The 12,808-nt window shown below is 36.6% G+C and overlaps 1 protein-coding gene across 6 annotated transcripts in view; it reads right to left on the reverse strand.

Moving 5' to 3' along the window:
* PPARGC1A (PPARG coactivator 1 alpha) overlaps positions 1–12,808 on the reverse strand; it is a 299,633-nt gene that overhangs the window by 29,595 nt on the left and 257,230 nt on the right. For all 6 annotated transcript variants that reach the window (XM_057309514.1, XM_057309515.1, XM_048211778.2 and 3 more), the window contains exons 4-7: positions 10,881–11,003; positions 9,818–10,022; positions 5,517–5,562; positions 5,334–5,407 (exon numbers count right to left, since the gene is read on the reverse strand). In XM_057309514.1, coding sequence (XP_057165497.1) covers positions 5,334–5,407; positions 5,517–5,562; positions 9,818–10,022; positions 10,881–11,003 — 448 coding nt within the window. The remainder of the gene's footprint in view (positions 1–5,333; positions 5,408–5,516; positions 5,563–9,817; positions 10,023–10,880; positions 11,004–12,808) is intronic.

Raw genomic sequence — 12,808 nt, forward strand, 5'->3', positions numbered from 1 at the left:
CACAGTAGACTAATTTCATTTGGAGCTTTGCTGCTTATAACGTTTTTAAATTCTGGCTGAATGCACATGTAATTGCCATTTCTGGATGTCAAAAATGGTTGAATACTGGCAATTTTATTTTTCAACCTATATTTTAGTCGTTGGAGTCCGAAAATAATTTGATTTGGGAATTATAAACATGACTTAAACATTAAGGAAACTAAGACCCAGAAAAGATTAAGGAGAGAGAAAAGCATTGTAGCAATTAAAAGATGAAGGTGGAAAAGTACATGCTCTGTCTTGTAGCTCCTTACTGATTTCACTGCCCATTGCCAAGTACGTGTTACTCAAACATCGCTTTGATTTCCTGCCTACTTGCTTCTGCTCCATCAATATCTTCTCCCCTTTCCATCTGTGCAGTTCAAATCGGATACAAATATTTCTCTCCCTAAGGCTCCCCAAGTCAGTTTAGCCTATGGAGAGCACAGTTCCCTCCACACTCCTTTCCGTGGATCACCTGGGTCCTTCACTAATGAGAGCACCTAATGCTTCTTCTGGTCCTTGAGCCATCTTTGTAATTCTTTTCAATCTTGCGTGCTATCATTGTATTTAACTTGAGGCAAAGTTACAGGGTTCTCCTTGATAACTTCTTTTCTCCCTTTGGTGATTCTCCTGCAATCGCTGTTTGTCACATACTGCAATCCCTACCCTGCGAGAAATGTTACTAAAGATTGTTCGAGGACATGGAGAACACAATCATTACATATTGCATCGCGGTTCAAATGCACGATATCTCTATTCAAAAAAACCTCTTCTTTACACCACCCTCCAGTCAAGTTCCAAAGTTCTCTTCCCAGCTTCCTTCAGCATGCTCCAAGTTCTTCCTTGGTCCCTCGTTTTCCTAGGGCTCTAAATTCTTTCTATTTTGTAAGGCAATTTGGCCCTACCTCAGTTTCTCTAATTTGCATCTTCACACTTAAAACCACCACACTAGATAACCTAAAAACCATCCCCTGGGCCCATCTTTCTTAGATGGTAACAAAACATTGTAGGTAATAAATAATATTTTGCTTTCATGCTACTTGCACAATGTGTGTTATTCTCCACGACAGTCCATAAGCCCACACCTTAAACACAAGGACGTCTGTTTAGCAGCCAAGGATAATGCTTCATGCTTTATATGGATCAGTCTCTAGGTCTTCCATTTGCTGTACATTCACTAAGACCTATCACACTGCAAGCATAGAGCAGGTATTAAAAACATGTTGGTAAATTGATTTCCATTGTATCCAATCATCCTTCAAAGCCCCAAGAGGAAAGGATTCAAACCAGTCAGATGAATTCTGGTTCACTGACAGAAATAAATCCACTGTGTGTATTTTTAAGGATTCTAAATATGTAAAAAATGTATCTTCTATAAATCTCTACTTGTCTTTCAATAGTGTAGGCTACTAAACTTCCAAAATCATCACTAAATTATCTAAAATTCGGTATCTATCGATAAGAAAAATGTTAAAACTTTTGCAAAAAGAAAATAGAAATGCTTTTTTGTAACACCATGATCTCACTAATGGAAGGAATGCAATTAAAATGATAAAATTTTAAAAACAAAGATATCTAATGCCAGGAAGGATGTAATAAAGCAAGTATATCCATGTAGTGCTAATGGGGCTATAAATGAAAGCACACCTTTGGAAAGCAATGTGGCTATTTATACCAGAAGACCCCAAGATATTCTATCTTTACGTTCACTATTAAAAACTACTAAGAATTTATCTTGAGAAAATAGGATAAAGCTTAGGAACAGAACAACAAAACCCACGAATATCTGATTAAAATGGCCAGAGGACCTGAATAGGTGTTTTTCCAAAGAAGACATACAGATGGCCAACAGACACATGAAACGATGCTCAACATCACTCATCATCAGGAAAAGGGACATTAAAACCACAATGTCACCTTTTACCTGTCAGAATGACTATTATCAAAAATATAAGAAATAACAAGTGTTGATGAGAATGTGGAAAAAAAGGAAAACTTGTGACTGCTGGTGGAAATGTAAATTGATGCATGCACTCTGGAAAACGATATGGAGATCCCTGAAAAAAATTAAAAATAGAAATACCATATAATCCAGTAATTCCATTGTTGGGTATTGACTCAACAAAAATGAAAACACTAGGTAGAAAAGATACATGCATCCCTATGTTTATTGCAGCATTATTTAAAATAACCAAGATAGAAAAGCAATAGATGAGTAAAGAAGATGCAGTATACATATATAATAGAATATTACTCAGTCATTAAAAGAAAGAATAAAATCTTGCCACTTGTGAGAGCATGAATGGATCTAGAGTGTCTTATGCTAAGTGATATAAGTCAGATAGAGAAAGACAAATCCCATATGATTTCACTTATATGTGGAATCTGAAAAACAAAACAAAACACATAAACAAACAAGAAACAGTCTCATAAATACAGAGAACAAACTGGTGATTGCCACAAGGGAGGGAGGTGGGGGGATGGGCAAAATAGGTGAAGGGGATTAAGAGGTATAAATTTCCAGTTATAAATATGTCAAGGGGATGAAAAGCACAGCATAGGGAATTAACCAATAATATTGTAATAAACTTACATGGTGACAGATGGTAACTACACTTACGCATAATATATAGAAGTGTTGAAACACTATGTTGTACACCTGAAACTCATATAACATTGTATGTCTACTGTACTTCAGTAAAAAAAATATATATGAACAACCATTTCTAATGCAGTGCTATTTCAAAATGTTAACACTTAAAAACAACCTTAATTTATAAGAGGAGTATGATTAAATAAGTTTTGATTACGTACTAAAACTAATGTCATATAACACGCTAAAAACCTGATAATAAAGGGTCTGTGATAATACAAAAAATTCTCATTAAAATGTTAACTGAAAAATCAGGATGCAAAATTATATTTACAAAATGATTATAGTATAAATATAATGTATAAAATTATCCATATGAAAAAAATGCTATGGATAACTTTGCATCTTAGAATTGTGAATAGGGGCACCTGGGCGGCTCAGTCAGTTAAGTGTCTGACTCTTGATTTTTGCTTAGGTCATGATCTCCGGGTTGTGGGATCGAGGCCCCCCATCGGGCTCTGTGCTTATCCAGGAGTCGACTTGAGATTGTTTCCCTCTCCTTCTGCCCCTCTCCCTCTGCCCCCTGCTATGCTCTCTCTCTCTCTTTCTCTCTCAAATAAATAAATAAATAAATCTTTAAAAAAGAATTACGAATATTTTTCCACTAGTTTATATTTTTGACATTTTTATAGTAAGCTTAAATTATTTATAGTAAGAAAATAATAAAAACCTTTTAACAGAAGCCTTGGTGTGGTTTTGTATAAAGAGGAAGCTTTCTCAATCCTCTCTGAAACAAAATAACTAATACAACATTCTCAACACTCATAGTAAATAGATTCCTTTCAACTGAGTTGTTATCATAAGCCACAGTCCTATTTCCCAAACCAGTTGATGTCTATTATGGTGGTAACTGGAATTACATAAGGTAATAAAATATGATGCCATTGAATGAAGTATAAGAAAAATTGTTTCTCTAAGAAGAACCAATAAAGGTATGTCACTAAAAGAAGAGCTGTCAAATGGGTTGTAGACTGGTGGTATCAGAAACACTGGGAAAACATGGGAAATCATGATTATTATTGATTTATATGAAAATCATAAAAATCTAGAATGATTTTGCACTCAGACTACTACACAATATCTTTAATTTTTTTCTTTTAAAAAGCAAGAAATGAACAGTGGATACCATCTAAGATACATTGTTATTACTATAGTTTGTGCCAGAAAGAGGAATGGATTGCCAGTTAGGACATTTAAGTTCAAGGCAAAGATCTCTGTATCTTATACCAAAAAAAAAAAAAAAAAAAAAAAAAAAAATTTGAATATTTCTTTATATGACTTAGGCAAAAGTAAAATGACAAAGCTGTATACTTTAATCGATTTTTTGGATAAGCCCACCAAATACTCATTCTCACTGGTCAGATAAGAAGGCTTCTACTGCATGTAATATACATACATAAAAGTGACTTATAACCATATAAGTAATTATAATTTATTTAAGAAATGATGTTACATATATGTCTATAAGTGAGTATATGTGTATATATGTATGTATGCATATAAAGATATGTATACATTTGCATATGTATATGTGTGTACACACAAAAAAATACGTATATAAATACCATGAAATTAACTACTCTACTGCTTGACCAAATCATGCGATCATGCAGTAGGCCTTTCATAAGGTGGTAATTTAGCAAACTCAAAGTGTGAAATTAAACTTAGTGACAATGGCCATGGTGTACATGGGCACTATAGTTCTGGTTGGAAGCATCTTGTATAAGTTACTGTTCCTTTACCCTTACCAGCAATGGCCAGAGCCAAGGAACTTCTTGTTCAGACAGCCTAAGATTCACTTTCTGGTCTAGTTCTGTACCTAAACCTAAAACACTCAGTGCAAAAGCACCATTTCCACCCAATTTAGAAGTCTGCCTAGGAAGTCTGTGGATTATTAAGTTACTCCAAGTTTTTAAAGCTCCTTCCTCTTCAGTATATAAAGTAAGACTGACTAAATGAGTCCAGAAGTCCAAATGGCGAAGAAAATCAGTCTTGTTTAAAAATATCTAAGTACATTTTGTTTTGGTGAATGGGCACATTTTCATTTTTCTCCTTTGCTGAAAAGATATAAAAATGGTAACATATATAAGAGAACATTATACTGTTAAGTATAATGGTGAGTAAGAAAATATTCCAATTAAAACATTGTTATAATGAATAAACTGTGGTTCAAAACTTTGCTCCTTGCTTTCTAGCTCTGTGATCCTGGGCAAGTTGATTAACATTTCTGAATTTTATACCCTCATCTTAAAGATGAGAAAATTACCACTATCTTCATGAGGTTGTTGTGAAACCAGTCAAAACCACTTACGTGCCTGGCACGTTTATTGAGTGGGAGACCAATAAATGTTAATTTCTCCTCCTGCTCAAGCTTTGGTGTCTTAATCTGACATAGGGTTACTTCAGGATCTAAAGCAGTAGTATACATCAGAGGGTCTGGCCCAGGTCTGACACACGATAAATATCTTCTCTTTAAAAGAAAAAAAGAAGTGAAAATATTTATATGTAACTTCTTATCTAATGTTGCTTATACTATTCGTCAATTTCATTAATCACATGGAGAATATGCACTATTATTTAATACATATTTCACACACACACACACACACACACACACACACACACACACACAGAGTTCCAAGTGAAATGTAAGGCTTACCTGCAGTTCCAGAGAGTTCCACACTTAAGGTTCGTTCAATAGTCTTGTTCTCAAATGGGGAACCCTTGGGGTCACTGGAAGATATGGCACATTTATAAAAACAAACTGAAATGGAGTTGCTGTAGCCAAATGTATTAGAACCCCCTTCCCTTTCTAAAAATGGTTACATTTCTTAATACTTACTTTGGTGACTCTGGGGTCAGAGGAAGAGATAAAGTTGTTGGTTTGGCTAAAGGAAAAAAATGGAAACTAATTATGAAATATTGAGTTTTGTGGTTTGGTTTTCTTTTTTTTTCTTTTTTAGAATATTTTTTCTTACTACAATCAGGTTGGAAACTGGAAACTGGAAAACTAAAGTAAGGAAACCCCCGAATATTGGATCAAAGTCAGACAACAGTCCGTTATGCTAAAACAAACTGCAGACAACATCTGCATCGGTAAACTATCATTCAAAAACACATACAAAAACAGAATTTTCCCCAAAATGTAGCGTCTCTGTTAAGGATACAAAATTTGCATCATACCATCAGAGAGAAATAATGTGTTCTATTTTAATTTGGAATACAGTACACGGTTTGTTTAGACAAGAAAACAGCAGAATAACTATAAGACAACAGAACGTTATGAATATTCAGTTGATTTTTCTCCTAAAATGTATAAGTTTATATCTAGCCCTGAGAATAGGTTATTTCTATGAGGCCAGAGATCAAGCAATAACCATTCCATTTACAGAAAATTAATTGAGAGATTATGACAAATTGTGGACATTGACCCTGATGGTTTAAAAGGGGTTCAGATCCCCAAATCTTACAGACAACTAAAGTAAGATACTGCATTTATCAGTTGAGAGACCTATAGACTTGCAAAGAGAGCTCATTTACTTCCTTTATGCTTCCTAAATCTTACCTCCTACAGGAGGCATTTCCCAATTAGGAAGGGTGGAGTAAGAATCTTCTTCTCACTCCAAAATTTCAATTGCTTCTCCTTGGCAGTCTTGTATTTTGAACAGAAGGAGGGGAAAACATGATGAGAAACGTCCTTGGGATATACATCCACATATTATGTATATATATGCTTATCTATAAAGATATATTTATATGTATGTAGGTTTATGCCAATTTTTTCTCATTAGCATAACTACTTTCAAAAGGTCAAGAGGTAGTCATTTACGTAATGAAAATCATAGATTTGAAACTAAAAAGGTGTTTAGAATACACTCTTATTTTATGGATGAAAAAACCTGAGACCTAAAGATGTGAAATGATATTTCCAGGGCCATAAAACTAGTTACTGACAAAGTCAGCCCAGAATATGTTTTCTTTTTCCTATTACCAAAAGGAATTGCATTCAATAGATATTAAAGTAAATTAATCAACCCCAGTAATTAAGATCCTTTGAAATGTGAAAATATTATTTATGTCCAAATTAGGCTGAAATTACATACTTTACTTGGATAAATAGTATTTACATATTTAATTTGTCGATTTAGATTTAGTTTTTAAACAATTGAATGGTTTATCATCCATCCAATGTGCATCCAGAAATACGAAGTTCACGCTGTCTTCTACAAATTAGGTAGCTTGATTGATTGGCTTTTATATATACAGATAAATGAACTGGTTTTATATTAATTTTTTTAGTATGTCTGATATAATGAGCCTTTCCAAAAGAACACACTCATGAAGGAAATTTACCAACATTTTCGACGTTCAACTAATAATTAGGATCACGCATACAGGCTCCACAGCAAGTGTTGCTAGATAGGAACTGTGTGCTACGTCACACAGTAAATACACATTGAAAATCGGTCTCTGGGATCCAGTTTTCAAGGTGTAGGGTAGGCTATCCGAAATGCTCAAAGGAAGATCCCTAACATTCTGACAGTTGGGTATAGGTGATGGCAAGGGCACTGGAAGGGGAGCCTTAGGCGGTGGCCATGTTTAACGGGACCGATGGCAAACAGGAAGAGAAGGCTACAGGAAGGTTCAGCCCCGAACCAAATACAGTACAGAACGCCATCCCTGAATATGCCCACACTCACAGAAGCTACCCCTAGAAGAACACTGATTTGGTTTACTGGGAGTTTAATCCACACTACTCCAAAGAGGGACAGACCAGAGCCTCTAAGATCCTTGAGGGCGGGGGAATACATCTTTTTCATGCAGATCATGGTCTTTTCAATGAATGAATACATTAGCAAATGAATGAATAAATGAGTACAGGGGACACCAACATGAGCCAAAGGTCAGGCCATTATCCTAAGGAAGTGAAAAGAACTTGACCCCACAATGTTACAGACAGCACACATGCAGTTCACTGAGAGAACGTTACAGTACATCAAGAAAGAGAAACCTCAGTAGATCCTGGGTTACTGTCTCTAATTGTTAATATATTTTCTACTTTTAAAGTTTGAATCATAATTTAAATAAATCCTGAAGCTAAGCGTTTATTTCCCGTTGGTTATTCACAGCCAGCCATGTTTAATTTGCTCTTGGCCTTTAACAACTATAGGAATTTTGTGACGTTTTGTTTGTTTCGTTTCGTTTTTTTGTGTTTTTGTCCACAGGCTTTGTTCTGGGATAAACTTTGTATGCTTTGCCACAGGCATATATCTTTTTTAAAAAAATCCGCATACAGCAGGTCTCACCTAAAGAGTATATTCCCCGTAGGCCAATTTAACTCCTCACTGCCATGCTTTGTAAGAGTTTACAGTATTATTAGTGGTAAGTGGATTTAAAAAACGAACCCCAAACCTCCTAAACTCTCAAAATCCAAAAGGGCCAAATACAATTTTAAGAATATAAAAATTAAAAAAGATGTTTTAAACATGTGTTGCATCTGGGCTCACTGGCTACAAGGTTATAGCTGGCTTAGGACTTCAAATTCAGCTCCAGAAAATGAACGCCAGACTGGGACACACTAGGACAAGGAGAGCAGCCCAGTGAATTTTGCAGTCCACTCACTGGAGTGAGCTCGGCTGCCTTCCCTTCACCTGAGGTTCTCCACACCATTGCATCCCACAGCACTGCCGGTTCTGCTCTGAGAAAAACTGGTCCAGCACATGTGCGTGAGGGGCCAATCAGGGCAAGGCGAGCTACCAAAAAATGTGGCCCATTTCAATAAATACCTTTCCCTGAACTGACAGAAAAGGATGGCCAAGTGATTTTGATATATCCACCAGGGAAAACCTGATTGAGAGCCAATTTAAAACTTTAAAAGAAGGTTCCTGAAGGTTTATGGTGAGATAGGGATGAAAGAGGGAAACTGAAAACACTGGAAAGAAAATACTTATTAAAAGCAGCAGCAACAGCATACCTGTATGAAATAATCATGGTTCAAAACAGGGATCAGGGACTACCACTCTGCAGCTGGAAGGGGAAGTCAGGGAAACAAAAGGGAAAAAAGAAGTGGGTGTTTGTAATTGCTATGTTAGAATATGCCTGCTTCTGGGGCGCCTGGGTGGCGCGGTCGGTTAAGCATCTGACTCCTGGTTTCAGTTCAGGTCCTGATCTCCAGGTTGTGAGATCAAGCCCCGCGTTGGGCTCCACATTTAGCACAGAGTCTGCTTAAGACTCTCTCTCCCTCTCCCTCCCCCTCCCTGCACTCTCTCTCTCTCACTGTCTTTAAAATAAATAAATTAATTTAAAAAAATGAATATACCTGCTTCCACCATGAGGTTAAAGGTAGGGTTAATGTGGAAGCTGAGATATTTTAAAGCAACAGCAACTTTCAATAAGCTTCCTTTGGGCCCCTAAGACAGGACGATTTTGAGGGAAGAGCCAAAAAGAAAGAAAATATTACACCTCTGCCAAGACAGGTTTTCCCCAAATCACCCTGATCTGCCTCAGAAGCTTCAGCCTTCCAGAATGTATGGGGACAACAAAAATCAACCCAGATGCTTCGTTGGATCTGGGCAATATTTTTTAATAGAAGGCAAACACAAATAAATTCCAGGAATTTCCAAATCCTTATTTACAAAATAAAACCTATGAGCATAACATGTGGTCTTTAAAAAAAAAAAAAAAGACTGCACTTAATAATCGGGAGAGGCTGCACCAACACCGTGTCTTCTTTCTTAAGGTATAGACAGCAAATCAACAATGCCTCGTTTTTTCCATTAATAGAAAGGAAAAAAGAAAAGCTTTTTAATATTGGCTAGCCCAGCTTGCTCCGAATTTCAATTATCTCTGCAATTCAGACTCCGCATAAACCTTTCACCACCCCCTCCCGACCCAGCTCACATTTCAGGGGCTTTTTGGTGACTGTGAATTAGGCTGCGTATTAGCCGAATAGGACATGTTCAACCTGTGTCCCAGGAAAGAGTTTCTTTTTTTTATGAGTCTATAATAAAGTGCCGAATTCTCTTTCCAGAGATAGAGCAGTGGAGCGAAAGCCTGAAGTTGGGGCACTCCCAGCCCGGTGCATGCTTGCTTTGCCTTTAGCGCCCCGGCCGCCGACAGCCTGCGTGTTGGTCCCCAGCCTACCTTGTAAATGTTGAGACTGCGATTGTGTGTGGGACTTCTTTTTGGAGGTGCATTTGTCTCTGCTACTGTTCCTGTTCTCTGTGGGTTTGGTGTGAGGAGGGTCATCGTTTGTGGTCAGATACTTGAGAAGCTCCGAGCAGGGACGTCTTTGTGGCTTTTGCTGTTGACAAATGCTCTTCGCTTTATTGCTCCATGAATTCTCGGTCTTAAAAACAAGGCATAAAGAAAGCTAAAATTAGTGAACTGAACCTTATCAGAATGGATATAGGTTTTCTGAAGAGATGAGATTTTCAATGAAGTGTTCAGTCTAAGTGTACTAGATCTATGAGCTGTGAATAATTGTTTGCAGAACAAGGAAAGAAAATTACATTTAAAATTCCTAAATGACATTTATGCAGCTTTTTATTTCATTTCTCCTACATTTCAATGTTCCTACTCAGCAACATGTAACTAACAAGACCCTATAGCGCCTTTACTGTGAATAAAAAAAAAATAAGCTGGTTTAAACCTTAATTTGCCACTGATTGCTGGAGCCCCATATTCACAATTCTCTTAAGTACCCCTTAACGCTCCGTTTTCACTCACAGTGAATGGCAAGACAAACATTGTTTAATACAGCCCGCTAACCGAATTATGTCATTGCCAGCATTCTCGCCAATTAATGGCAGAGATCGATCTTTTGCAGGGATTCCAGAGCAATCTTTCTCAGGTTAGACAGCTGGCAAAATGGCAATCCTGCATCTTAAAGTCACTCATAGATAATACCAGCCTATCAGCACATTTTATTGGAACCCACATTGCTGCGTGTATTAATAAAGTGGGCAAGGAGTAACAGACGGCGGAACTTCCATTCCAATCATCCGAAGACAAAGCATAAATGAACTCTTTCTAGTTTAAAGTAGCTGGAGCGCTGCTTTTGGAAACCCATTTCATATTGTTTCACATTATAAAGCAACTGCAGGATCCCAGCTGAATACATAGAAATAAACCTATCCTTTGTTTTACTGCTGCAAGCAAAATCCTTTGTTACTTTCCCTCCTATATTAGAAAGTTTGCATTGTACCTTAACAACTGCAGGGTTTGTTCTGATCCTGTGATTATGGTTTGCATGGTTCTGGGTACTGAGACCACTGCATTCATTATAACTTAGCTGAGTGTTGGCTGGTGCCAGTAAGAGCTTCTTAAGCTAGAAACAGATCAGAGAAGGGGGAAAGCAAGAAAAGTTATGCATCTTTTAAGCATTAGAATAAGTTACTGAAATTTTAAACGTCATGTTAATTAATTATAAAGATTAATTCTCTCACCCTTTAATTATAGTCATACCAAGGCACAGTAGTGCTAAAGGAAACGCATTTTTAAAAAGTAAGAAAAAATTGGCATTACACTACCAACTGTGAAAGTATTTCCCTTCCCTATATCTGAGACTTAGTATTGTCTACCTTGATTTTTGTTTTGTTTTGGTTTTTTTTCTTTTTTTGGAGAAAATAAGGCAGAAAGGATCTTCCTAAAAGGATTTCCAAATACCTACTAGGTGAGAAAAGTTGCCCTGCTAAATGAGGAACTGGGGGTTGGGGACAGAATATAGTACATTTTCCCCTCAATAACCCAAATGAATCAAGGGAAAATAAATAAAAGATTCTGTAATGCTTTGAATGATATTTCACAATCCAGTTTAACTTTACTGATTCAAAGGATATTTATGATAAAAGAGTGGCTATCACTGAAGACTTGTAAGTAGATAGAGATTGATTCTGGCTCAGGCAAAGCATTTACTGTTCTTGACCTCTGTTTCTTCATTTGACTTGCTGGCCTTCTAGGACCTCCCTGCTCGGACAGACAGTATGAGGCGGAGTCAACAACCCCTCCCAGTAAACCAATTATGTGGATGAAAATCCTCTGGTATCAATGTAAAGACATCAAAGTACCAGAGAGCAAAGCCAAATGGCAAATGGAGAAATGGCGTGGGCGGGTGGGGGGGGTGGGGGGGGTAGCAATTACTTATGAGGGAGTTTCTTCTAAACCAGAAATCTCGAAATGCATAGGAGTACAAGTAGAGTCTCCATATGTTTACATGGAATGCTTTTAACATTTAAAAAACTTAGAGATGGGAGAGAAACAACCTCTAAATGGCATGCCCAGGAACACTATTAAAGTTTGGAGGATAGCATTCCATAATTTACATAGAATGGTCTTCCATCAGATTTATGGCAAATGACAAATGGCTACCATAGATGAGAAGGTAAACTGTGTCTTAGAACTAATAAAATTCTGGTCAAGCACTGCATCGAAAAGAAAATTTACTCTTCATTGCCAACAAATTCACTCTTCATTGCCTCCCATAAATTTAGGGAACTTAGGTTGCAAATGTGCTATTATTTTTCAATCTTCATAAGAATTATGGATCGAAAACCTTAAAATATTGCATATCCCTTGATCTACCTTTTATTTCTAGAATCATAGGCATAAGAATAAAACTATAAATATGCCGATTATTATATAATTTATGATGGTGGAAAATAGGAAAAAGACTAAATATCCAGCCATAACAAATCTCTTAATGAACTAGGACATCTCCAAACAATAAAATAATATGTAACATGAACAATGATGCATATATTTCAAATTCACAAGCATGGTGCTGTATCTTAAAACAAGAGGGGATTTAAATCTTTTTTTCTTATTTCTTCTTTTCAGAGGGGAGGGGGGTGGGGGAATGGGATAGACTGGTGATGGGTAGTAAGGAGGGCACGTATTGCATGGTGCACTGGGTGTTATACGCAACTAATGAATCATCGAGCCTTACATCAGAAACCGGGGACGTACTGTATGGTGACTAACATAATATAATAAACAATCATTAAAAAAATTTAAAAAAAAATAAATAAATCTTTTTTTCTTATATCAGAGATTATTTGATTTTACAGGTGAATTTTTGGTCTATTCTTTTTGGGTTGTCTACGTTTTCTAAGTTTCTACCATGAACATAAATAA

This window comes from Ursus arctos, unplaced genomic scaffold, assembly GCF_023065955.2.
Source record: "Ursus arctos isolate Adak ecotype North America unplaced genomic scaffold, UrsArc2.0 scaffold_9, whole genome shotgun sequence".
Classification (NCBI taxonomy): Eukaryota; Metazoa; Chordata; class Mammalia; order Carnivora; family Ursidae; genus Ursus; species Ursus arctos.